The 27,202-nt window shown below is 39.5% G+C and overlaps 1 protein-coding gene across 1 annotated transcript; it reads right to left on the reverse strand.

Moving 5' to 3' along the window:
- Positions 1-266: 266 nt before the first annotated feature.
- Positions 267-13,882, reverse strand: rcvrn3 (recoverin 3). Its single transcript, XM_017718580.2, has 4 exons — positions 13,722-13,882; positions 12,881-13,278; positions 2,033-2,144; positions 267-982 (listed from the first exon to the last, which is right to left on the reverse strand). Exons 2-4 carry the CDS (start codon positions 13,259-13,261, stop codon positions 897-899), a joined length of 579 nt encoding a protein of 192 aa, XP_017574069.1. The 5' UTR covers positions 13,262-13,278; positions 13,722-13,882; the 3' UTR covers positions 267-896.
- Positions 13,883-27,202: the final 13,320 nt, after the last annotated feature.

The raw sequence follows: 27,202 nt of genomic DNA on the forward strand, positions 1-27,202 counted from the left end.
CAAAAGCCCATTCATTTACACATTTATGCTGATGTTTAAGCCTAAACTGCTATTTGAATGGACTAAGCTAACCTGACAGACACAGGCACTATTAGCTTAAAACAGATCAAAAAGCCAGTTGACTCAAAACTCATTTACAATACACTGGAAAACGTGGAATAGGGTGAAAGAGGCATTGCATTGTTGAATGAAACCTGTTTCACAGTGTGTCACCAATTGCTGTACAGTGTACTATAGCAGTGATGAGTTAATAAAACAAAACAAAATAGGTGGAACCCCTTAAATTTTATTAAACACAACACAACTACTTAATGGATGTAGTCAGAAAATGTAGAACACAAATGACAGATAAAAAGTTATATACACATGATATATACAACAAAATGATGACATTATAATTATAAACTAATTGCTTACTTATGTTAATAATACACACAGTATAACATACTAGCATCAGTAGTGACCGTTAGACATGAAACCTTGTTCAGTGTGATTGTTCAGAGGCCCTATTTGGCACTTGCGGTTTGTTTTCTTGTAATTAGATTAATCCTACAGCATCTATACTTACCAACACTAAACTGTTGCAAATCAATGAAATACATTATGCATTTGGTATAATGCCCTATAGTCATTACATTCTATATATAGAAACACACACACACACACACACACACACACACACACACACACACACACACACACACACACATTCAGTAGCCACAGTTGTAGAGGCTCTAACTGTAATTGAATTGTGAAACTCAAGTCACCAAATACTGTGTATTGTACAATATATTTACATAGCAAAGGTGGAACAGTCTGGCTCAGGAGATTCTATCATGCTTTTTAATTACACATTAGGATTTCAGGAGCATCATCGAGCAGTTCCCAGAGACAGGTTACTTTGCAGGTTCACACTGAATAAGACGCAGTGCATCATCATTGTCCATCACTCCTTTGATGAACTCTCCTTCTGCAACCCGCTCTGTGTGAGAAAGAGAAGGGCTGAAGAGTGTCATTCTGAAATGCTGTCATTGGACAGAAGTTTTTAACAATAACACCCGATGTTCTTGGGGAAAAAAAACATTTTTTATTTCTCTAATAAAGGTGTTAATTAATTATAATATAGCACTGATATTTCTCGTGTGTGTATCTCCCTACAATGTGTATCAGAAAACAATTCTCAAGAGTCAATATGGTCAATAATGTTCTTTGGAATATAACAGTTCCGTTATTGTGGGGTACTTTACTTACGGGACACAACTGTTACTGAAAATCAATCTGAAACCAAAGTTGATCTTTTCCACCTTTTTAGTTCATGTCCCTGGTCAAGTTAAGCATGATTTATCACCTGCTTTACTTTTAAATGACAACATTTGTGTTTTTTCCATCGTTTTCCATCAAACTTCTTTCCATTTCCAAAATGTGCGTTGAGTTGTTCACTCATATAAGTACAATTAGCCCATTATATGGTGTGTCACCTCCGCTTCCCACCTATCCTCATGCTAAAATTTTCAGCCAGCTCAGAGACCCTCCACAGTTGAGTTTCACTTTGGAATGTGTGATGGCATAGAAGGAAAATGTATTGTTTTTTTTCCGTTCCTGATCACGTTTTACTCAACTTTATACTGAAAAAAAAAACATGGATTCTTTGCAGAGGCTAAGAACAAACAAAGCTTCATGAAAGGTTCTTGGCTTGGATCTATGGTTCTAAGCTTAATTTGTTTTGGAAAAGAGGTTCTTCAAACTTTCAGAAGGTTCTTCAGGCTCGCAAAAATCCGATTTTTAAAACACTACTACCATTTTAGACATTTATTTACAAAAAGCCTACAGCCCCAACCAACAATGCTTCTTTATGGCATCCAGTTCATTTTGGAACTAAAATTGGTTCTTTGATGGCATCTCTCCTAAAAGACCCACCCTGACCCCTTTATTTTTTAGAGCGTGTGTGTAAGGTGAACATCCCTGCCACCTGAAAGATGTTGGGAAATCAATTACAGCAGATTAATTATCTATCATGAACAAACACTCTCACCATTATCTCCTTTGCCGAAGTAGCTCCAGAGCTTATCTGCTCTCTTCTCTGGTGTGTTCTCATCACTAGGCAGCTTCTCCTGCTTCTCCTTGGGGATAATTTTGAAAATAGCCTGATGGGAGAATATGACAAAGACTGAGTTTGATTTATTTGTTATTGGAACCCACTTACATGCCTATTACTGCAAGGTTGGGATTCATTTGTTTCAATTGCATGCAAAAGTTTGTGGTCCCCTGGTCAAGTGACATGTTTTGTTAATTTTCTAAGTGAAAATAAGTTACACGTCCTCTACAGAGAACACACTTCTACATATTTTAATACACAATTATAGTTTATTTGCTCAACATAACATACTAAGAAAAATATTGAAAAAGTGGTGTGTGCAAATGTTTCATATTTGATATTATATGTTTTATTGTTTCCAACATGTTAAACTAAATAAACAGAAGTTGTGCATTCTTTGCACATCTTGCTCATCTGGACACTCCACACCTAGACACTATTTTAGTACCATTACATGCACATATTTATTCAGTATTGTCATTATATGCTGTTACCTGTACCTCCTTGTATAGTCATTATTGCTAAATTGCTAAATCTATCTATCTATCTATCTATTATTCCAGAATTTTGTATATATGCCAGTAGATAAGATATTTATATTTATTGTTCCTTTTATATTGTTTCAGCCTTATTACTATTACTGTAGTATATATGTATATTATCTATCTATCTATCTATCTATCTATCTATCTATCTATCTATCTATCTATCTATCTATCTATCACCAACATTAGCATAACTTCTGCATATGATGCTATATTCAATATTTGTTGTTATTTTACATTCCATAACAAGTTATACATAATAGATTTAAATCTTATAAGGTTGACACCAAAATATATATTTAGACAGTTTTATTCACTATTCCAAGGATTACTAGTTATTATATAATGTTTATGCCAAGGTGCAACTTTACAAATATAAGGCACTTATTATGAAGTCATTCTCAGTGTTATACGTCTTTTCAGTGATTTTAGAATCATCATCACCTCCTTTCATCCTTCTGGAAACATCTAAACTTTTTTTTATAGCATCATGCTTATTATTTATTTGTTATGAAATTGTACAGGACACTGGATTAATTTTATACATTTAACTGAAACCACATTGGTTATATCATTGAAACATGGTTTCCAAAGTTTTGAGGAGTGATTTTAAAAATGTGAATATTTATATGGATAGTGTATATGGATCATTCTACCAAATTACTTTAGACAGTAATCCCACATAAAAAATTATTTAAGTATTCCACAAGGATTATGTTATGATCTATTTAAACCCAAGGCATTAATTGAGATATTAATTAGCTTAGAATGTCCAAAATCTTGTCTATAGTCTACTACATATATATATATATATATATATATATATATATATATGTACACACTCACTGAGCACTTTATTAGGTACACTTTATTAGGTGTTCAATTGCTTGTTAACACGAATAGCTAATCACATGGTTACAGCTCAATGCATTTAGGCATGTAGAGGTGGTCAAGACAACTTGCTGAAGTGCAGACCGAGCATCAGAATGGGGAAGAAAGGGGATTTAAATGACTTTGAACATGGCGTGGTTGTTGGTGGCAGACGGGCTGGTCTGAGTATTTCAGAAACTGCTGATCTACTGGGATTTTCACGCACAACCATCTCTAGAGTTTACAGAGAACGGTCCGAAAAAGAGGAAATATCCAGTGAGTGGTCAGTTGTGTGGACGAAAATGCCTTGTTGATGTGAGAAGTCAGAGGAGAATGGGCATTTTGTTCTGAGCTTGTTTTGACCTATTGGACAAACTGACCCAGTGCAAATACACAGTTCAATGTCAGCGCAGCAGCCTACAAGTTTGGGAGAGTCTATTCAACATAAATGATGAACTAACCCAACTTTGTGTAAATAGACCACAATATAGAAATATGTACACATATGCAGTCGTGACTGATGTGTCTTTTTTCAGAATTTATGCAAAGACTATTTCATTTTATAGTAAATTTGTTTTTGCCTACAGATCAATATAGTAAAGGAAATCCTTTGGGAACCTTAAAGCAAGTTTTATTAAACTTAAACTTGTAACTAAGTTCAATTAAGTTAATTAATCTTTTAGTACTTTTACTTTCAATACTTAAGTACATTTGAATGCAAATACTTTTGTTTTTTCACTCAAGTGGAGGTCTAAAGCATATCTACAAACTTAACATCCGAGTGCCTTTATCACCATATTGGGTGACTTTAACCACGTCACTATGGCCAAGGCACTACCAAACTTCACTCAGTATGTGGACTGTCCCACAAGAGAGGAAAGAACACTGGACCTGCTGTATGCTAATGTTAAGGACGCATACCGCTGCTCCCCTATCCCCCCTCTGGGTAGGTCAGACCACAACTTGGTGAACCTCAGTCCCTGTTATGTGCCATCGGTGAAGATTCAGCCTGTGACCACAAACACAGTGAGTAGATGATGACACACTGATAGCTTGCCTCCTTCCTGTGACAGCCCATCTCACACCTCCACCCCTCCCCCATCTGTCACCTCTACAGTGAGTCTCACTGCTGACCAGGTGAGAAGACAATGGAAGAGACTCCAAACAAACAAGGCTGCAGGCCCTGATGGGGTCCCCCCGAAGGGTGTTTAAAGCCTGTGCCTCCCAGCTTTGTGGAGTACTGCAACATGTCTTCAACATGAGCCTGAGTCTCCAGAGGGTCCTTATGATGTGGAGAGGCTTGTCATGGATCAGCTCCGACCCATAGTCCAGCCTTTTCTAGATCCCCTCCATCAGCCTTGCCTGGGAGTTGAAGACGCCATCATCTACCTGCTCAACCGAGTATACGCTCACCTGGATAAGCCAGCCAGCTCTGTGAGAGTCATGTTTTATTAACTTCTCCAGCACATTTAACACCATCTGGCCTACTCTTCTGGGTGATAAGCTCACAGTGATGTAAGTAGATGCCCCCCTCGTGTCCTGGATTGTTGACTACCTGACTGGCAGACCACAGTATGTACGCCTGCAGCACTGTGTGTCGGACAGAGTGGTCAGCAACATTGGAGTTTCACAAGGAACTGTCCTCTCTCCCTTCCTCTTCACCCTCTACACCACGGACTTCAGCTACTGCACAGAGACTTGCCACCTTCAGAAGTTTTCTGATGACTGCAATAGTTGGATGTATCAACAAGGGTGAGGAGGTTGGGTACAGGGCGACAGTGAAGGACTTTGTCGCATGGTGCGAGCGGAACCACCTGTAGCTGAATGTGACAAAGACAAAGGAACTGGTAGTGGACCTGAGGAGAGACTAGGCACCGGTGACCCCTGTGTCCATCAATGGGGTCAGTATGGACGCTGTGGAGGATTACAAATATCTGGGTGTGTATATTGACAATAAACTGGACTGGGCTAAGAACAGTGACACCCTCTACAGGAAGGGCCAAAGTCGTCTCTATTTTCTGAGGTGGCTGAGGTCCTTCAACATCTGCCGGACTATGCTCAGGATCTTCTATGAGTCTGTGGTGGCGAGTGCTATCCCCTATGCTGTTGCATGCTGGGGAAGCAGGCTGAGGGTGGCAGATGCCAACAGACTCAACAAACTGATCCGCAAGGCCGGTGATGTTGTGGGTGCAGAGCTGGACTTGCTGACGGCAGTGTCAGAGGAGGACGCTGTCTAAGCTGCAGGCCATTATGGACAATGGCTCCCACCCATTCTACGACACGGTGATGAGACACAGGAGCTCATTCAGTGCAAGACTCATTTTACAGAGCACCACAGGAGGTCATTCTTACCTGTGACCATCAAACTCTGTAACTCCTCCCTCAGTGTGTGATCCACAAAATGTGGTTTATCTGTGCAAAACTCAATACCAAACTGTGCTGTTCTTATGTGTAATAATAATAATTGTGTGTAATAATTCAGCGGTACAAATTTGAACTGCTTTATACTGACATTTAATATTTATTATCACAGTCACTGCCACTTTACTGTATTCATAAGAACTTAAATCTCATGTACATGTTGCAAATTTCTCTTTCTCTTTTGTTTAAATTATTAAAGTGTTTATTGTTTTACATAAATGGTTGCAACTGTAACGACTGCAATTTCCTTCTGGGATCAATAAAGGATTCTGATTCTGATTGTGATAAAGGGAGGAACTTCTGCTTTTACTGGAGTAATATTTTACCTTGGGTATCTCTACTTTAACTCAAGTACATGATTTGTGTAATTTGTCCACCTCTGGTCCTGTCCAACAAACCACAACTTGCTGTGCTTGTTAGGCCCTGCAAGAACAACTGCATGTCCACAGTGCTGGTATTCTAACAATTTGTTTATTCACCGGCCCTTCCACGCATGTGCACATCATCAAAGAAGTACAGTTTTTCTACATTTTTAATGTTAATTCAGCCTTATTTTGAGTGTGTGTTACAGACTCAGCTGAATGTTATTACTTACTCATTGATAAGGTCATTTAGGCCTCAAAATGTCCTACCTATAGTTTTATGTACAATACCAGCTATAAATGTGCCCTACTGCAGGACATTAGGACAAGATAGCATGATTTGTAAAAACACCAGCTCTACCTAATAGGCAACATAAGCAGCTGCTTAGAGCATAGATTTGAGAAAACCGTCCCACCTTTCCGAGTAGGAATTCCCAGCTAAGGCGGCATTTTCTTTGATTTTTTTCTGGTCGGAAGTGGGAAATTCAGAATTAGTCAAATGTGATCATCACATGAAAAAGTGACATTTTAGCAATTGTGTGAAACATGAGGAGGAGTCACAAGAAGGACAAAAAAAACTCATACTACCTAAATATGTAGACAGTAAAGCATTTATAATGGTAAAAAGCCACCAAGGTTAGATCAATCTAGCTGGGTGAGCAAGAAATACTGTTGTGAGAAAGAGCCCCAGACCCAGAATACTGTGAATGTAAACTGTAATTTAAACTGTAACTTAGAGCTCAAAATGAGCATCTAATCATCAGCTATACACTAATTAGCCAGATATAACTGTATATAATTTAGGCAGTTTGCAACAGTCATTGTTATTATTTTACAGTAAGATGGGGCCCCAAAAAATCCTGCTAAGGCTAGAGCTGGCCCTACATATACACTAAGGTATGCCAAATTGAGGGCTTTCTGAGACTTCAACACAACATTATGTCATGATCACTGATTCCAATCTACTTCAACTAAGATGGTTACGTTAGTTTAACACTTAACTAAGTCATAAAGCTCTGCACTGCACAACTCAGATTCTGCCAACAATGCATTAATGGTGTCATGATTTTAAAACGGCTAACAACATTTGATTAAAAGACAGCAGAAATTAAAATGAACTCTAGGAAATTTTACAGCTGCTTCCGTTTTCAGTTCAATTGAATTATAAGCCTCTCAATAACGGTCTAGTTTTCACAGCTAAAAAAGTCAGAGACTAAGGCTGATGATCTCACATCACCTGGATGGCTGTGTGGGGATTCGTGTTATTAGAAATTTTAATTCAAATGCAAAAATCTGAATTTGAATGTAATTATTGTGACTCCGTATTATCAGAAATTTAATTCTGAACTGAAGCTGAATTTGAAGGTTGAAAGAGAGCAATATAAAATCTGAAATTGAATTTTACAGTTGAGGGCGCACATACATGTACAACATAACATCGGAAATTCAAATAATTCACCTTTTCAGATACACTTTCTAAACAACATCCATATCGCACTATTAGCTCTGTTGTAGTGTTAGCAGCTTCTACACAAGCCTCCTTTACAGCGCTGACGTTTAAAGGCGCATCCCTAAATCCTTTTTATTCTTGTGTAATCCGTGTTCAGCTCCATTTCGGCTCTTTATCTTCGGTCCATATGCTATATTTACCACCTCTCCCTCTTAACACCCGCTCAGCCGAAGAGCTGGGTCATGGCAATTTATTTACTTGATGAATCAGGGCATCTTATTAAACCAAAGATTACTTAACGACAAGCTGCTAGGAGTATCTCAATAGTGTCAGCTACAGGGCTACAAGATGTAGTCATTATAGTGTGTTGTATTAAACCACTTAAACTTTAAGTCCTGTTTGTTGATGCACACATCTGTTCTTGATTCACTTACATAGTAATTTGATAGAACGTAGTAATACTTTACAAAAGATGGTAAACTCAATGAGGTACTCATGCGGAAATGGATACGAACATCACTTGTATAGATCATTTTAACAATAATTAAGGCCTTTGTCAAGGTTTATTACTATAAAATTAATAATTGTCATTACCTTAAATTTACAGCAAATAACTGTTCTTTTTACTTTATTAGGTACACCTTGCTAGTGAAAGGTTGGACCCCCTTTTGCCTTCAGAACTGCCTTAATTCTTCATGGCATACTTTCAACAAGGTGTTGAAAACGTTCCTCAGAGATGTTGGTTGGTTATTTGAGTTACTGTTGCCTTTCTATCATCTCGAACCAGTCTGCCCATTCTCCTCTGACCTCTCACATCAACAAGGCATTTTCGTCCACACAACTGACCGCTCACTGGATATTTCCTCTTTTTCGGACCGTTCTCTGTAAACCCTAGAGATGGTTGTGTGTGAAAATCCCAGTAGATCAGCAGTTTCTGAAATACTCAGACCAGCCCACCTGCCAATCAAAGTCACTTAAATCACCTTTCATCCCCCATTCTGATGCTCGGTCTGCACTTCAGCACGTTGTCTTGACCACCTCTACATGCCTAAATGCGTTGAGCTGTAACCATGTGATTGGCTGATTAGCTATTTGTCTTAACAAGCAACTGTACCTAATAAAGTGGCCAGTGGGTGTACATGTGCATGGATCAGTCTGCCCAACTGGTTTAGAGTTCAAGAAAGAGTTGGGGTTTAGACTAAAATCTTTTTGCTTTGAATGACCCTTTATCTATATTAAAATAAATTACTAAATTCTACTAAATGTTTCAGTAGTGACTGATTCAGTATTGACACACTGATTTTCAGACTTTGGGACATATTTACTTCAAAACAATGGGATCTAACTGCTCACCATGTGGCCATGAGGGACAGGGATCCAGTCTCACTTTCTCCTCTAAAATGCAGGGTTGTGGCTAAAAGAAGGCTCTGTCTATGGACATGGTACCGACATAAAAACATGGGTCAGCCTTTTTTTAATAAAGTTGTCTTATTTTAAAAATTGCTCACCATAAGTCTAAATCTTTTAACCTCATTAAAAAAGATCTTAAAAAATATTGAATTTTTTTTATTATTTTCAGTTAGTTAAGTTAAAATGTAGGGATTAGGATTTGGGACAGCCACCTCCCAATGAAAAATTTCCTAATAATGATGCTTTTTTATATTTTTTATTACTTTTTATGTATTTTGTTATTACTATTTCAAATAATGTCTTGGATTTAAATATATTACAATGTAATTCTTAAAGGTTTAAAACATCTGAGCTTTGAATACTCTTATTTTTTTTCCTAGATATTTTTAGAATGGTCCATACACACATATATATATATATATATATATATATATATATATATATATATATATATATATATATATATATATAGACCATTCTATCCAGATGGTGTCACACAGTGAGTCAATATCCCTTGTGATTTTTCTGGTCCACAATCAGAGATCGTCTGTTTCTAAGAAAAGGTCTCGGGCACTGTGATGTCATCACATCCTTCTGTGGACATGATCTTAAATCCTGATTGCACACTGAGTTGAGGAGCTTATCTCACTCTCGGACACCCCCCACCCATCCCCTTCCCCCGTTGATGATGCTTGTCCCTATAGAGCCCAGGCTTAAGCATGGTGACCCTACGTCACACTGATCAGCTTTGATATGAAATGCTCTTGATAGGTGTTTACAGTACATGACAAAGATCAAATGTGCTAACCCTGAGGCACAGATTCAGACTTTCAATCCAAACAGATCCGGAGGATGTAAGATTAATGCCTGGTGTCTGAGGGTGGAGAACCATGAATTTTATGCTTTTAGGACTCGCTATTCCAGAATTTAAACACCACAGACTGCATTTTGCCATTTGCCAAAGTCACAGATCTAATGTGAAATCACTAAAAGATGCTATAATATTCATACAGCAAAAGAAAAAAATATATTATGTCTTCAAAATTACATCACTGTATAAGCATTACAATACACGCTACACCTTCATCAACAGTGTCAAAATCTGACCAGTGACCCAGCCAGTCTAGGCTGGATTTCCTGAAAGCATCTTAACACAAAGATTATCCCTAAATGGAAGAGCAGGCATAACTCTGAACACTCTCTCTACAAGTTAAGATGATCTTAACCCTAAGATGCTTTTGGGAAACTGGGCCCAGGCTAGCCTGTTCCAGGTTGCAGAAACCTTTACTTTAGTACAACCCTTTTCCAGCTACTAGGTGCTTCCACTGTTGACACAGGTGTGCAGTTGTGCATATTTACCTTGTATAATTTTTACAGAAAAGCACTGGAAATAGACTGGGATGCTCTGAAGGAGCCGCATATAAGTAAAAAGTAACCATTCCCAATCCTGGATGTTGGCTAGAGGTGAATAAAGCCCCCCAGCACTGGGATTTTGAGCAGTGGAACTGCATTCTCTTGAGGGATAGAGTGGTGCTTGTGATCCAGAACTAATCATCCAACATCAGTACCTGACCTAATTAGTGCTCTATGGCTGAATGCAGTCACATTCTCACAGCAATGATCCAACATCTAGCATAAAGATTTCCTAGAAGAGTACAGACTGTTACTGCAGCAGAAGAAACACAAACAAAAGAAACTGGGAGGAAATACACCAACTCTCTGTCTCTCTGTCTCTCTCTTTCTATTTGAGATTTGAGGGAGTGAAGGATGCTGGCCTGTAAGTCTGTAAGAGAGAGAGAGAAAAAAGGACACAAAAGAGTCTAGAGGACTCTTTATAGAAAAAACATTGGTTTCTTATGGTTGCTTACACATACACTTTCTAAGCCACTTATCTTGGTCGCAGGTGGAGCTGGAGCCTATCCCAGCAGCCATTGAGCAGAAGGCAGAAAAACTCCCTGGACAGGTCGCCAGCCCATTACACGGCAAACAGACAGACATATACACTCACACACACTCACACCTAGTAGCAATTTAGCACGTCCAATTGGCCTGATTGCATGTCTTTGGACTGTGGGAGGAAACCGGAGAACCCAGAGGAAACACAGACACAGAAAGAACATGCAAACACCATACAGAAAGGACCCTGGCCAGCTGGGAATCAAACCCAGGCCCTTCTTGCTGAGAAGTGTCAGAGAACACAGAACAAAGGTAAGAACAAGAAGAGCCAGCAAACTACGCCTTCTTCTCCAGACCCATTAGAACTCCTCTCCAGGGCTTGGATTGATCAACACCAACAGCCACTGGGAGACAGACTTTGGCTGGTTTGAATGACCATGCCGGGAAGAGAGGTGGCACCTGGTGCTGCTGGAGTGGGGCTGGTGTGTGTGGTGCCTTCGAATTTTGCCTGATGAGCCTAAGCCTTCAATGCCCCGCCGTATGTGCCTCATCAGTTGCCCGCACCTGTCCCCAAGCCTAGTGGTTTTTCTCCCAGCTGAGAGCCAGGTTCACAGTGTGAGGGAGGTCGGCCTGGTGAGCATGGGCTGATGGCAAAGGACGAGGACTTTCCTGTGACCCTCATCGCTGAAACCAGCTGATTGCCTAGGCACTGTCTGGTGCTCCAGAGAGCACCCCTAGCTGTCCACATGGACAGCACTGATAGGTGTCCCAAAGAACACCCCAGAGCCACCCACTTCGAAGTGTCACATTGTGCTCCGAAGAGCACCCCAGAGCTGCCACAAGCAGCAACATTACCACAAGGTGCGTGAACTACCACCAGTGTCGACATTACTGACTGTTGCTCCAGAGAGCACACCAGACCTGCCATGAGCATCGATATCTCCACCTGCTGCATGCTGGATCTGCTACAGTGCCACTGAGTGCACCAGAAAGCACACATGAGCTGCAACCAGCATCTACAGCGCTGCCTGGTGCTCTGAAGAGCATTCCAGAGCTGTCACAATCATCAACAGCACCACCAGGTGCTTCAGAGCATGGCGAAAATGCAGCCATCATTGTCAGCTCTGCCAGGTGCTCCTCACAGGGGCCCTACCTACTCCAACTCCTTTGTGTCAGTCCAGTCACTGGGTCATACCTCACTTTTAACCCTGGTGGCTGTTCACTAAGGGGAGGTGTCTGTGGTAGTGAATAGGTGGAGTCACTGCATTTCCCACTTGAACTCGATGGGTACATCTTCCCTAATCATGGACACTTGATGCTTGTTTGGGGAGGGGCCCCAGAAGCATAAGACTCTCTCTGGCATGAGACAAGGACAAGGTCACTGGCCTGATGCAGAGACAGAAAGGGACACAAAAAAGCCCAGAGGAGTCTTTATAGTAAGAAGCCCGATTGGTTACACTTTAACAGTAATGGTCAAATCAAAACACTGTGAGTCATTCACACTACTGTTTGTGTGTGTCTCTGAGCTGCCATTGGGTTTCCCAGTCAGTATGTGCTGGCCCTACCCCAGGCCAGCACAGCAACAGATAGATAGATAGATAGATAGATAGATAGATAGATAGATAGATAGATAGATAGATAGATAGATAGATAGATAGATAGATAGATAGATAGATAGATAGATAGATAGATAGATAGATAGATAGATAGATAGATAGATAGATAGAAAGAAACAACAACAGAAAGTAACAAATAATAACTGCACATTGTATTTTCTTCAAGACTGTGTACCACAAAACCCACTAGACCAGATAAATCTGTTTTCTCCTACCTGGCAGATTTCACACACTTCATTCTTGGTGATGTAACCATTTTTGTCCACATCAAACAGCGAGAAAGCCCACTCCAACTTCAAGGACATCTTGCCTGAAGAAGTCATGTGCAGGGCCACAATATACTCCTTAAAGTCCAGTGTGCCATCATCATTGGTGTCAAAGGAGCGGAAGACATGCTGGGCGTACGTCTTCGCATCACTGTTGGGAAAGAAGCGGCTGTAGATCTCCTCAAACTGAGTCAGCGTGATGCGACCTGTGGGACACTGTTTCTGGAAGTTCTCATACCACTGTGAGATCTCCGCCTCTGAGAACTTGGTGCTCACCTTCAGGTCATTCAGGACCTCTCTGGACACCATGCCACTTTTTGCGTTTCCCATGGTACGCTGAAGGATGGCTGTGTCAAGAATGGGAGTTGTTTCATTCATTCTTACAGCGCTTGAATTAAAGTTATGCTATTTGCAGTAATTCAGTACTTTTTGGACCTGTCGACAGACCTGTCAGCTGGTCCAGACCTTTGCTACTTAGTCTACTACTTAGTCCTATACCTTAATACTAACTTTCTTAATACTAATTTTCACTGTTTGCCATGTAGTTTCTGAAGGAGGTTCAGGGACAAATTAACCATGAAAGTTTTTAGCTTGCTTTAAACCAGGTCTAACATGGTATAAATGACCCATACAAATAAAACACGAAGATGCTCATTGTTTACTGCTACCAATTGTCTAATAACAGGGTAGAAAACCAGCATATAAAACTACTTAGACTTACATTCTCTTTCAATGGACTTAGTTCAGTAAAAAAAATGAGATTAGAACAGTATGGAACTCTTATTCTTACCTTCACCAGTGGAGTAAATGTGGCAGTCCCAACAAACTGAAGCAATAAATGAACTGCGAATGAAAGAAGGAGGAGAGATAGAGGTAGCCACACATCCACGTAGGATTAAGTCAATTAACAAGGATTTCAAAAGGCTGAGCTATAAGAGGCACTAAGTGAACTTGAATGTACAGTATTATTCTTTTTTTTCTTTCCTTCAACTTGTAAGGCCTCTTACCCAAACTTATTATCCTTTTACTCTTATTCTTTTACTTATTTTCACACTTTTGCCACCAGTTTTGTTTGTGTGGTACTTAGCAGACCTTCATTTACTTGAAATCTGATCTTCAACCGAACTGCATTTCATATCCATGTCATGTTTGCTTTATTGTATATTTGCCCTTAACTAGGAATTCCACAGATTTCTCACAGTCATTCATAGTTTTTTGAGGTGTAATGGTTTATTGTAGAGAAACTTACAGACTAAGATTACTTTACAATGGAGGTGATCGAAACCTTAGGTCGCCATGTCTTCAACAGAAATATAGCCATTTTATGAAGCCTCCAAAATGACTAGTGAACCTACACATGACTTCTGAGTTTTCATTTGTAATGTTGATGATGGTACAATAGTGGTTTTCAGTTTTCAGGCAGTGTATTCATAACCACTTAGTGTAATGACTTTCAATAAGGGAGCTTTTAGAGGCATTAAATACTTCAGACGTCTGGTTCCTATCACCGCCACTGTGAACAAGTGATTTTGTTTACATCATGATCTTGAAAGTTAAGGTTTTATGCAAGTAGCCAAATCTAACAGAGGTAGATGCAGTGTACATTTCACAATGTAGAGTATTTTTAGATCATCAATGCAGATAATATGGGTCCTTCCATCCATGAATTCCAACCTTCAAAAGCAGATCCATTTTTACATGAACATTTATACATACTTGCAAACTTAATTAAAAATACATTTGCGGTGAAAGTCAGTTTGTACATTGTAAGACAACCTATGAGTGCTAAATCCACCTTAGCCCTAACCTTAACTGTTTGTGATATGTTTCAAGATTCATTTGCATTCTTAAGATCTTACAGTCTAGATGCTTTGGACAGGAGGCCTGGAATAGCCTTGTTGTCCCTGACACAGTACTAAAGGCTTGGGGGTATAAACCTCTTTATCTTGTCCACATATGACCTCTATTTCTTTCTTCTTTCTTACCCTCTTGATCTATGTTTAAGTGAGGATATTCTTCAAGGTACAAATATACTCTACCAACATCTTCTTATCAGCTTACTGCCTCCACTGCCATATTGCTGCAGGACATCAATCCCTCAGACCCTAACCTTTGCTCTATATCGGGAGAAGGCTGCAGAGCAAGAGAAGAGGAGATAGAGAAAGCTGGTTAGGGAGAGAAGGAGTGAACACAAATCAGGGAGTCGAGCCAAACTGCTGTACTTGGCTGATCTAGTGCCTGATATCCATTTAATTGTGTTGCAATTTCAGGTAATCGTGTCATGATTAAAGTTGGACACACAAGGTTAAATAGTGGCACCAACATGGTGCCTCAGTTAACCCTCTACCATGATGCCAGCAATACATTCTTAGGCTTTGGCGATGTGGTCCTTCAACCTGTTAATAAAATCTTCCCCCAGAGAAGTTGGGATGTGTGCATGTTGGAATAAAATAGAGGAGCATGTGGAACTGGAGCTTTCAGCTCACTACACTTTCCTATCACTGTATAAAAGAAGTGGATGCTGCCTTTACTGTTGGATGCACTGTGATAGTTCTGTGCGGGAGGCACACATTCAGATTGCTAAAGGCTACCATCACACGCCAATCCATATGGAAAGATTCACTGAAATCACCATAATAACCTCCTGTATATTTTAAACTAATCTCTATCTGGCGTATCTGTAAAATGTAGTAACGCATATTAGGCATTCTGGTTCTAAAACTAGCATTTAATGTTAATTTTGTCATTTACATGCTCAGAAAAAAAATGTATGACACTGTCACTGGGGCAGTAGCCCTCTTGTCACTGTGGTGGTACCCTCAGGGGAACATCCCAGTACCTTTAGTCAGGGAACATAACTGAATGAAATTATATTTTCTAAGCTGTACTGACTCCACCCACCCGTCTCGTCTCCAGGCTTTTATTTTATTGTTCTGATTTAATACATTTGGTTATGAAAAGGTACAAATATCTACTTTTCCACTAGGAAAAACTCATGTAAGGTACACCACTGGATCTTAAAACCACTGTTGTACCTTTGGGGGTACACTTACCTTGTTCGTACCTTGATGAATGAATCATGTACCTGCATAGTACCTTTATTTCTAACAGTGTAGTACTGTACATGTAGCACAGCCATGTTCATTCACTGCATGCATTTCACAAATATGTCACAGAACCACTGAGAATCCCTGCCCAGAAAAATCGTCCTGACTGCTAGCATAGCTTGCAAATAAATACAGACGCATTATATCTTCAAACTGGCAACTTTACAGAAGAAGTCAGCAAACCATTCTTTCCTTTTAATGCAAGTCAATGTAAATATATTTAATTCCATAACAATTGTGGAGCATTTCTATTCGGTCATAGTCAAAGGACAGCTACAGGCCAGGTAAAGGAACAGAACACTTAAACAACTGCCCAGTGGCTTCTATTATAAGTGTGTCTTGAGTTAACAGGGTTTTTGTTCTTTCTCTACTTATATAGAATGAGTTAAAATACATAGCCATGGTAATAGTTCACATGGTAGAGATTACACTGAACGGCGCTTGAACTTGACGCTCATAGAAGAAATGGGAATTTGCTGTGCAGTTTTACTGTCTTAATTACAAAGCAAAATCTTCCATTTTCATGTGTCCTCCAAGTTTACTAAAGTGCATTCACCCTTCAGGTCAGCACAGGGCACGCTGGAGGTAGGCCACATGGCCACTAATCTGTGCCCAAATCCCATTAGGTGGCTTATAATTGGCAACATCTTATTTAAAGGTTTAAAGTGACAAGAACTGCGTCTCTAAATAAAGCCGTGATTCTATTTTTTCAGTTGTCTGAAACTCTTTTGCCTCTAATCTCTTTTACCACAACTATTAGCCTTTGTATTAGCCTTTTTAAGTTTACCCTGCCAGTCTGGAATCGTATGAGATTGGGGTCGTAATCTCTCAGTCCTCTTCACAGCACGACAGGAAAAATGCACATTCATTTATCTGACTACAGAATGGCAGACGCAGACTGTGTTCACTATAAGATCACTTGCAATGTCTTTGGAGAGGAAGTAAGTCACACTGCTGTGTGGTTCAGCACGAGTTACTGTAATTCAGCATGAGGCCTGTAATTCCATAAAGAATGACTAAGTTCAACTGTTTGCAAGTAGCAACCAAAGCTGTTATCTGTGGTAGTTCGTAGAGTCTGCTGCACCGCATATTAAATCAATCGGTTTTTGATTGCAATGTTTTTGTGGTGTGTTTTGGTACATTCACACTTAAGGTATGGATGCTCAATATTTCATTTGGTTCTTTTTATTACACTATCGGTCTTTGCCAAACAGCTGGAGAGGAATACAAGAGGCGATGATATCTTAGAGACAGTCCGCCTTTCCAGTAAGAGCAGCTCATACTTGGAATGAGCTGCCTATACACATGAGAATGCCCTACATTTGGCTTCATTTCAGCTAATTTAAAATCAGAGCTTAAAAGCAAGCAAGCTTAGGACCACAGCCTGCACATCATTACAGTAGCTGGCATTGTGCTTTATTTTGTATGTTGGTGTGTACTGTTGCATGTATTGCGATGTTTAATATAATTTTATAAGCTGCTACAGTTACAGCCCAGTTACTACAGTTAAAATTAGCCAAAACTGCTAAAGTAGCATGCTTACAGAAATGTTTATTAAAGTATCAGCAGAAATGGAATATAGTATACAACACCATGCTTTCGTTACTGTGTAATCACCTATAACTACGAATTGTTTTGTATTTGTTAGCTTTTAGAATGAGGCCTTTATATCTACATAGGGAGCGGGTCCCTTCCAACAGAGACTGTGGCCTAGATTAGACAAACACTGGCTCTTGAATTAAAGTAGCAGCTTGAATTTGATGGCCCTCTAGCACTGACCAGAAGACATAGGAAGAAGAATCAGTGGCTAACCATTTTGTGTTGTGAGAGATTTGAGAACCAAAAGGTTCATACTTATTATTTAGCACGTCTTGTGCGAGGGAGGTTAAATCCTTGTCATCATAGAAGCGAAAACATAACGGCCACTACTGGTTCTACTACACCCTTGAATAGAGATGCAAGGGAGGGGTATTCAATTGGTAGCAATCTGCAACCTCACCGCTAGATGTCACTAAATCTTACACACTCCCTAGAGGAATAAAGGACGACAAACTCCCTATTAATACCCTTGATTTTAAGAAAAAATGCTGGAGGAGCAGGTGTCCACAAACCTTAGGACAGATAGTGCACACTGTTTTCTCCTTTAAAGCGAAACAATCATTGATTCACTACAAATGTACCTTTACATACATTTCATTTTTGCTTCATCTAAGAAACTTAACTGAACCAAGGTGTTATTGTAAAATAATACATCAAAGTAACTGAATTCACAAATTAGTGTAGGCGTCTAAATACTTTTGTACATATAAAGGAGCCAATATTAGCCTGGACCGTGTTTTACTAACGCTAAGCTCACATCCATTACAATCGAAGCATGTTTACATGGCCTTAAACGAACTGAACCTTTAGTGTACATATAAACATAGCTTATACTGAAATAAGGCTGGGCAATATGACCATTTTCATCATTATCATGATGCACTACATCATATCACACTAAACTTTCCTGACTATATTATGGATAGTGAAAGTACGTAAGACTTTAAACTGGCTGCTTGATTGCAGAGACAGCATAATTACTTAAAACCTAAGGTTCTTCAGGGGTTCTTTAGTACAGAAAAGCTCTATACTGAAGTTTTCAAAGTTGATTACTTGCCACTTCCAGTAACTAACATTCACTTCACTGACCTATATACTGACAAAGAATTCCTACTTTTGCTGAAAAAGTACAAGATCTACTGTTACCTCAGGCACATATGCCTTCCAGGTTTAATACATCATGCTTTGATCTCGACAGAGGCATAAAATAAAGAAGCAGCTGTTTTAAATGCGGAACCATTTAATTAGTCCGTACATATAAAGAGCTGAAAACAAGGACCATCTGCTGCACAACACATCATGATATGACAGTCTTTATGTGAGATATAAAATGTTTTTGATGAGAAGAAAACCCTGATAAGTTACCCACCAACAGTTATGCACATTGCTCTTGAAAAACCAGCACTACCAGTCAAATCTCACTGTCAGTGTAGGTCAATACTGTTTAAAAATACAGGTAACATCTAAATAATTACTACTCTCGTTTAGGCCTCGAATGTGCCGTGTAACAGTCGGTTGAGTCAGTTTGTTGAGAGTTAGGTGAGGAGGCGCAGACACAGCTTTCAGTCTTCATGGGTCACAGAACCTAGAAATTAGTGAGGGAGCAAAATGATTATTTCCAGAGACCAGTCAGCCCCTTTAAACACACCATCACTGATGGATGAGAGGATGTAGTAACAATGACCTGATATAAGAGCAACTGATAAAATGAAACAAAAGGCATTCATCAGCTTTCTTTTAACAAAGAAATATTTTTTCACCATTTGGTGACGAATGATAACATACAAAACACATTTTACTAAATCAACACTGTTGTACTCTAAAACTAATGTTAGTTTCAATTCTAATGAAATGACTCACAAATCACAAATTTAGAATGAGCATACATATTAATTTACTCCATTTTCAGTTCTTAGGATTAACATTAAAGCAGTAATGTTTGTATCATACTTGTTATTTCTGAACACCTATGCAACATGTACAGTGCTCAATAGTAGTTCTGGGACACTCCTATCATCATTTTTAGACTGACTTCATTTGTTACTGTAACATGGAAATTGCTTACTGTATTCAAAAGTACATTGTTTTAACTGTAATGAAAATGATCAATGACTACATTAAGACCAACTGACTGTAAATCTAATCCCTCCATTTAACTTCAAAACAAATGTTTGGACACTAATTATAATGCTCAAATCAAAAAGTTCAAACCAGAGAGCTAAAGTTAGCTACCTAACTTTCCCATTCCACCTTAAATAGCCTAGCAGTTCTGATGCCTGAAGTGACAGAATGTAACTGCTGCTCCATTTAAGGCGTAATGGGAAAATTCCAACAAGAAGCTGGTGAATAGCTGACTTCAGCTTCGTATCACCAAAGAATTAGCGGTGGCCGATAATGAATAATTGTCTTATCCCCCCCTCTTTGAAAACATGTGATTCCCTAAATGTAACTAAAGCCCAGCAGGGAGGTTGCTGAACTTTTCCATTCTCTGCTATCACTACACACGTACCAGGTCGCCTACAGAGCACCGCTAGTGGTCTGTTAATGTTGTTTTTTTTATTTTTTTTGAGGGTTGTCCCATTTCGTAGGGCAAGATTCCAACCACTACTTGTACTTGAAACTCAGTTCCAAGGGGTTAGGGTGACACTCGAAAACAAGGGGTAGGGGTAAAAAGAAGAAATGGGATTGGGCCTAACATTCTGAAAGTTCTTAAAGTCAGAGATCTATGAAAAATTACATACTGAGTTTAATTAATCTGACAAAAAAAATTATAATGCTGTATTAAAATAGAGAGACAGAGTTAAGATATGGTGAAAATTCCAAAATCAAGTGTGAAAAAAATGCACTTAAGTGGCAGAAAAGGCAAGACATGTTGAAAACCTACCACACACTGGCTATTCAAAAGACAACATCCAACAAACCTGGCAGAGGTTTAAAAAGGGTTTGTGAAATCCCAGGCCTAGAAGACTTTGTCACATAAAAGGGAGATATTCAACAAAATTCTGACCAAAATAAAATACTAAATACTGACATACATAAAAGAAAGAACCGATATTGTTTGTCCCACTAATGTTGGAGTACTTTTAATTGCCTTACTTAGATTTTCAATTACAACCCCAATTCCAATGAAGTTGTGCAAAACATAAATAAAAACAGAATACAATGATTTGCAAATCCTTTTCAACCTACATTCAATTGAATACACTACAAAGACAAGATATTTAATGTTCAAATGGATAAACTTTATTGTTTTTTGCAAATATTCACTCATTTTGAATTTGATGCCTGCAACATGTTCCAAAGAAGTTGGGACAGGGGCATGTTTACCACTGTGTTACATCACCTTTCCTTTTAACAACACTCAATAAGCGTTTGGGAACTGAGGACACTAATTGTTGAAGCTTTGTAGGTGGAATTCTTTCCCATTCTTGCTTGATGTACAACTTCAGTTGCTCAACAGTGCGGGGTCTCCGTTGCCGTACTTTGTGTTTCATAATGCGCCACACATTTTCAACGGGAGACAGGTCTGGACTGCAGGCAGGCCAGTCTAGTACCCGCACTCTTTTACTACAAAGCCACGCTGTTGTAACACGTGCAGAATGTGGCTTGGCATTGTCTTGCTGAAATAAGCAGGACGTCTCTGAAAAAGACGTTGCTTGGATGGCAGCATATGTTGCTCCAAAACCTGTAAGTACTTTTCAGCATTAATGGTGCCTGCACAGATGTGTAAGTTACCCATGCCATGGACACTAACACACCCCCACACCATCAGAGATGCTGGCTTTTGAACTTTGCACTGATAACAATCCAGACAGTCCTTTTCCTCTTTGGCCCAGAGGACACAACGTCCATGACTTCCTAAAACAATTTGAAATGTGGACTCGTCAGACCACAGGACACTTTTCCACTTTGCGTCAGTCCATCTCAGATGTGCTCGGGCCCAGAGAAGCCGGCGGTGTTTCTGGGTGTGGTTGATATATGGCTTCGCTTTGCATGGCAGAGTTTTAACTTGCACTTGTAGATGGAGCGATGAACTGTGTTCACTGACAGTGGTTTTCTGAAGTGTTCCTGAGCCCATGTGATAATATCCATTACAGAATGATGTTGGTTTTTAATGCAGTGCCGCCTGAGGGGTCGAAGGTCACGGGCATTCAATGTTGGTTTTCTGTCTTGCTGCTAACTTGCAGAGATTTCTCCAGATTCTGTGAATCTTTTGATGATATTATGGACTGTAGATGATGAAATCCCTAAATTCCTTGCAACTGCACATTGAGAAACGTTGTTCTTAAAATGTTGGACTATTTGCTCACGCAGTTGTTCACAAAGTGGTGAACCTCGCCCATCCTTGCTTGTGAACGACTGAGCCTTTCAGGGACGCTCCCTTTATACCCAGTCATGACACTCACCTGTTTTCAATTAACCTGTTCACCTGTGTAAATGTTCCAAACAGGTGTGTTTTGAGCATTCCTCAACTTTCCCAGTCTTTTGTTGCCCCTGTCCCAACTTCTTTGGAACGTGTTGCAGGCATCAAATTCAAAATGAGCGAATATTTGCAAAAAACAATGAAGTTTATCTGTTTGAACATTAAATATCTTGTCTTTGTAGTGTATTCAATTGAATGTAGGTTGAAAAGGATTTGCAAATCATCGTATTCTGTTTGTATTAATGTTTTGCACAACGTCCCAACTTCATTGGAATTGGGGTTGTACTTGTCAAGATTATTTTGAACTTTAGTTAGTAAACCTGTTGCAATTGCTTGTTGCTATCACTTTTCAGATGGACACAAATGAATAAATGACCAATATACCCTGGAAATAAATAAAGAAATAAAGATAAACTGTATTCAGAGATTTTTCCCAGACTACTTTTGATCACTGTTGATCTAAAATTGACAATAAAGTATGCCTGTGTGATCAATCCTATTCTATTAAGGTAAGAAATGGAGTTGTGAGGTTTCGTTATGATTGGAACACCATTTGAAACGTGTCCTTACCCAGGCACTTTGGTGAGGAATTCCATCAATCCACTTCAGGGACCCCTGTGGCCCCTAACCGTGCGGGTGCGTATTTTCCGGCTAAGGGTACGCGCAAGGCGGTCCACTGCATTGCCAATGTGGCCCATCTCCTTACTGGATGCCAGACCGTCAATGTTGCCACTGTACCACATAACCCAGCCGCCGAGCGACATCAACACCATCAGTGCTCCTGTGTATACCAGCAGGTCACCAAAGTCTCTCCCCTTCACCTCCAGTGGAACAAAGACCCCTACAAGCAAGGCTACCACCCCCAGAAGATCAAATATTACGGCGAAGGCCAGTGCCACTTTGCAGTGGGACAGGCCAGTGCAGGTGCTCATGCCAACTCCGTGGAATCTGGTGAATACAAACATAACATGCGTTGTTCAAGAGAATAGAATTTTCTATGTAGGGAAACTGAACTCTGTTTAATCTGAGACAACCATGAAATATGTTGACCAATAATATAATAACTCCAGGTGCGTTTGTCTGTAACCTGACACTGACTGTTTCAAAGCAACAGTTAATTTCTTCTTAAAACCCACGTACACAGTTTCCACAAATATTCCGACCTTTACCAGTCTTTTCTTAGCTGGGATTTGCTCTTGGGTAAGAACAGAATCTACACACAATCAAGAGCACGAAGGGTGAATGAGGCCCAATGTTGTTTTCATAATGCTACCAGGTGCCCAGAAAGCAAGAGGACAGCTGTTGGCAAAGTTGGCGACCCACCGGCTTTTTGCTCAGGGTTTTCTGGGTGGCCCAGAAATCCATCACTCGTTTTCATGGTCCAATTTACTTATTTTTCCTTCCTGTTTTTCTTCTGTTATCCTTTGTAACTTAGTTTAGCAAACTTTGTAAATAAAGATGGTTCTACAGCTGTAACCAATCTAGCACAGCGACAGTAACAACATTTCGAACAAAGTGGTTTTATTATAGGCCTAGTCAGCATTTGTAATAGTATTTGTAATAACTGTATTAGTTTATCTTACAAAATAAAAGTCATTTAAGGCACATTTAAAATCTGTTTGAGGATTCCCAAAAATGCAGAGTTATGTACCCTGGAAATATAAATGACCATGTTATGGACGATGACAAATATTTAAGAAGTATAGTATTGATAGCCAGCACAAAAGCAATAACATGAAATTGCATTAAGAACCTCCTTTTATAAAATAGTGGCCAGAAAGTGCAAGACAAATTTAAACACTACAAAAAAACGCTTACTAGCTTTGAATGAGAGAGAAAAAGAATTTGTTTTTGCGGCAAAAAACAGTATATGACACGTAGGGATAAATCAGGCCTGGGTAATATGACAATAAGTTAGGTGATACTTTTTTTAATCCCACAAACGGGGAAATTCCACCTCCGCATTTACCCCATCCGTGAAGTGAAACACCTCATACACACTAGTGAATAGACACACACACTAGGGGGCAGTGAGCACACTTGCCCGGAGCAGTGGGCAGCCCTATCCACGGCGCCCGGGGAGCAATTGGGGGTTAGGTGTCTTGCTCAAGGACACCTCAATCATGTGCTGTCGGCCCCCGGCAACCTTCCAGTCACAGGGCCAGTTCCCTCCAGCCCAGTACATACTGTTATAGTGATAAATTATGTCAAAATGCAATACATATGCTTTTCTGAACATACAGTGCAGATCAGTACTTGTAGATCACTGACCAACTGCACGTTTCATTATAAAGAGAGCACAACTGGCCCTGTTTAACTAGATTTGGTGTGAAATAGTGAATAAAAATAATTGTATTCAGTTTTTTTAGGATAGTACTATGATGTCTGAAATAAATAACTATTGTGACATTGCGCATCCTGAAAACTTAAATTTCCCACCTCTACGATAAACTGACAAACCCTTAAAGGATATTACCCCTTAAAATACACTCGTCTGATAAAAGTTCAGCACTTTTTGATGGTGACATTCCCTTAATGAATATACCCATTTATATTCTGAAAACAATCTCAGTAAACATGAAAGGTGATTCAAGGACCAGCAGCAGGACCAGCAGCAGTAAACAGACCGATGTGCTGCTGTCTGGGTGTCTATACACTTTCATTCACCATTAGCAGGTTTAGCTCTGGGACAGTCTGAGGTAGTCCTTTAAGACCGCCTCGCCAACTCTTTCTCAAAGTTATCACCAAGTCTCCAGAGCTTTCGCCTGCAGGAGCAGACTTTTAAAGGCTTTGACTTACAGGTGGATGATAAAGAGGGCTTTTGCACTTCGTCCTTGTCAGAGGTTTGGACTGCAGCAGAAGCGGAACCGTTGATAGAGTCGAGTTTCGGAGTCGTCGGTCGGTTTAACTGACTCGGACGACAGAAACACTCTTTAGCGAGTAAACGGAGGCAGTAACGTGGTCGAATGTGTCGTCGGTAACGACTAAGTTCCTCAGTGAAACTTACCCTTTCGAGGCTTCAGTAAATACTCAGTAGCCCGGTTTCATGGCTCGTCCTCTCGGCAGGTGGCGGACCTCTGCTCTGCTGCATTTACCTGAGAGACTTCCGGATCCACCTCTGCTGGATATCTGACACCACCTGAGCCCCAAACCGCTGAAGAGAGGCAGAGAAAACCATAAAAACACACGCCTGTGGTGAGGCGTACGCAGCGAGGCTGCCTCTAGCGGGCACTGTTATGCTGAGTTTAGTGAGTGAAAATATGAGGTGAATCGAAGAATCGACTCTTCTACAGGCCTTTGAAAATGATTCCTCAGAGTCAAACGGCTGAGGTGGACGAAGTCCACAAATCCTGTACTTGAGTTAAAGTAGAGACCCCCATGGTAAAATATCACTCCAGTAAAAGTATAAGTCCTTACTCTAGACCTCAACTTGAGTAAATGTACAAATGTATTTGCCTTCAAATGTACTTAAGTATAAAGTAAAAATACTAAAAGAGTAATTGTGGCTCTGATGTCCTGTTATCATTTTTATAACAAGACTCGCTTCATGAACTCATTTCAGGTGAAAATCCTCCAGCGTCTCTTGGTAAACCAGTCTTTTAATAGAACGTCATTAATTAGTGACGCTGACGTCTATTAAAATGATCATAAGCACAAAACACGGAAGGTAAACAGTTTCCATCAGGGAGAACCGAGTGGCTCTGAAATCACTTTTTACACACAAGCAAAGTTTCAGTTTAAGATTACTTTGTAAATTAGTTACAAGTTGAATAAAAACTGTCTTTAAACTCAGAATCACAAATAAGTTTTCCTTTACTGTGTTGATCTGTAGGTCTCTGTTCATAAACATAAACTAACCCAAACTAATTTACTATAAAATGAAAGTGTTTGTATGAATTCAGAAAAAAGAAACCTGCCAGTCAAACTGCATGTGTGGACATATTTCTATATTGTGCTCTATTTACACAAAGTTAGGTTAGTTCATTATTTAGGTAGACGGATGAATTTTTCGCTGCTGCGCTGATGTTGAACCGTGTGCTGCACTGGGTCGGTATGACCAACAGGTCAAAACAAGCTCAGAACAAAGTGACCGCTGGGCCCTGATTGGTGCTCTGGCTTTGCACTTCTTTCGTTTTGACGTTACATTTTTATACACACAGAAACCAAAAGGAACGACAGATTTCTCAAAATGTAGTGGAGTAAAAAGTCAGATATTAGATTCTGAAATGTAGTGGAGTGAAAGTAAAAAGTCGCCCAAAATGGAAAAACTTCAGTAAAGTACAAATACATGAAAAAACTACTTAAGTACAGCAACTAATTACATTTACTTAGTTACTGTCCACCACTGCAAACGGCTGAGGTGTAAACAATGCCAGTCAGCCTGGCCCCCACTGTAGATGCCAGTCAGCCTGGCCCCCATCCTCAGCGCTTCAAATAACTACTGCGAAGACAAGTGTAGGCTCACTGGTGGTTCTGGAGAGTAAATAAAATGGCTATATTTGTGTTGTAGACATGGCAACCTCTGGTTCCCACCACCACCACTGTAAAGAAATCTGTCACTAAGTTTCAATACAAATGAACAGTTTCACATCACACTTCTCTGAAGGACTTTCTTTGCATCTCAACCACTGATTCATGCAGACAGTGTAAATATATATATATATATATATATATATATATATATATATATATATATATATATATATATATATATATATATATAAAACCCTGAGCGCTTTGTATTAAACAGTATTATTATAGCTATATTATGACATTATGTTTTTCACCTGCTTGCACCTTCAACAAAACAGGACTTTTTGCTTTTCAGTTTTATTTAAATATCAGATGCTAGAATATTATTCGCCTTTTCTGTGCTTTTGCTCTTTTTTATTGCTGATGTTTCACAGAGGCACTCCTGCAATTTAATATAGCTTTTAAGCTCTAATGTATCTTATGAATGCTACTGTACAATGGAGACCTAGAATACTTACAAAATAACAATCAAAAACCTGTGTGACTTATACAGAATAGCCAAACATGGAAATCAATACAGCCCATTTGGGGGCTGAAAACAGGAAGGTTAATTCCTTAGATATTTAATGCAGATGCTTCAGTTTGTTATTTACTGTGCGCTCTCTACAT

Source organism: Pygocentrus nattereri, chromosome 1, assembly GCF_015220715.1.
Source record: "Pygocentrus nattereri isolate fPygNat1 chromosome 1, fPygNat1.pri, whole genome shotgun sequence".
Taxonomy (NCBI): domain Eukaryota; kingdom Metazoa; phylum Chordata; class Actinopteri; order Characiformes; family Serrasalmidae; genus Pygocentrus; species Pygocentrus nattereri.

Coding starts and splice junctions, on each gene's coding strand:
- rcvrn3 (XM_017718580.2), bottom strand. CDS start 13,261: ATGGGAAACGCAAAAAGTGGCATGGTGTCCAGAGAGGTCCTGAATGAC. Junction 2,145..12,880: donor AAGTGTGTGAAATCTGCCAG/GTAGGAGAAAAC, acceptor TTCTCCCATCAG/GCTATTTTCAAAATTATCCC. Junction 983..2,032: donor CTTCGGCAAAGGAGATAATG/GTGAGAGTGTTT, acceptor TTTCTCACACAG/AGCGGGTTGCAGAAGGAGAG.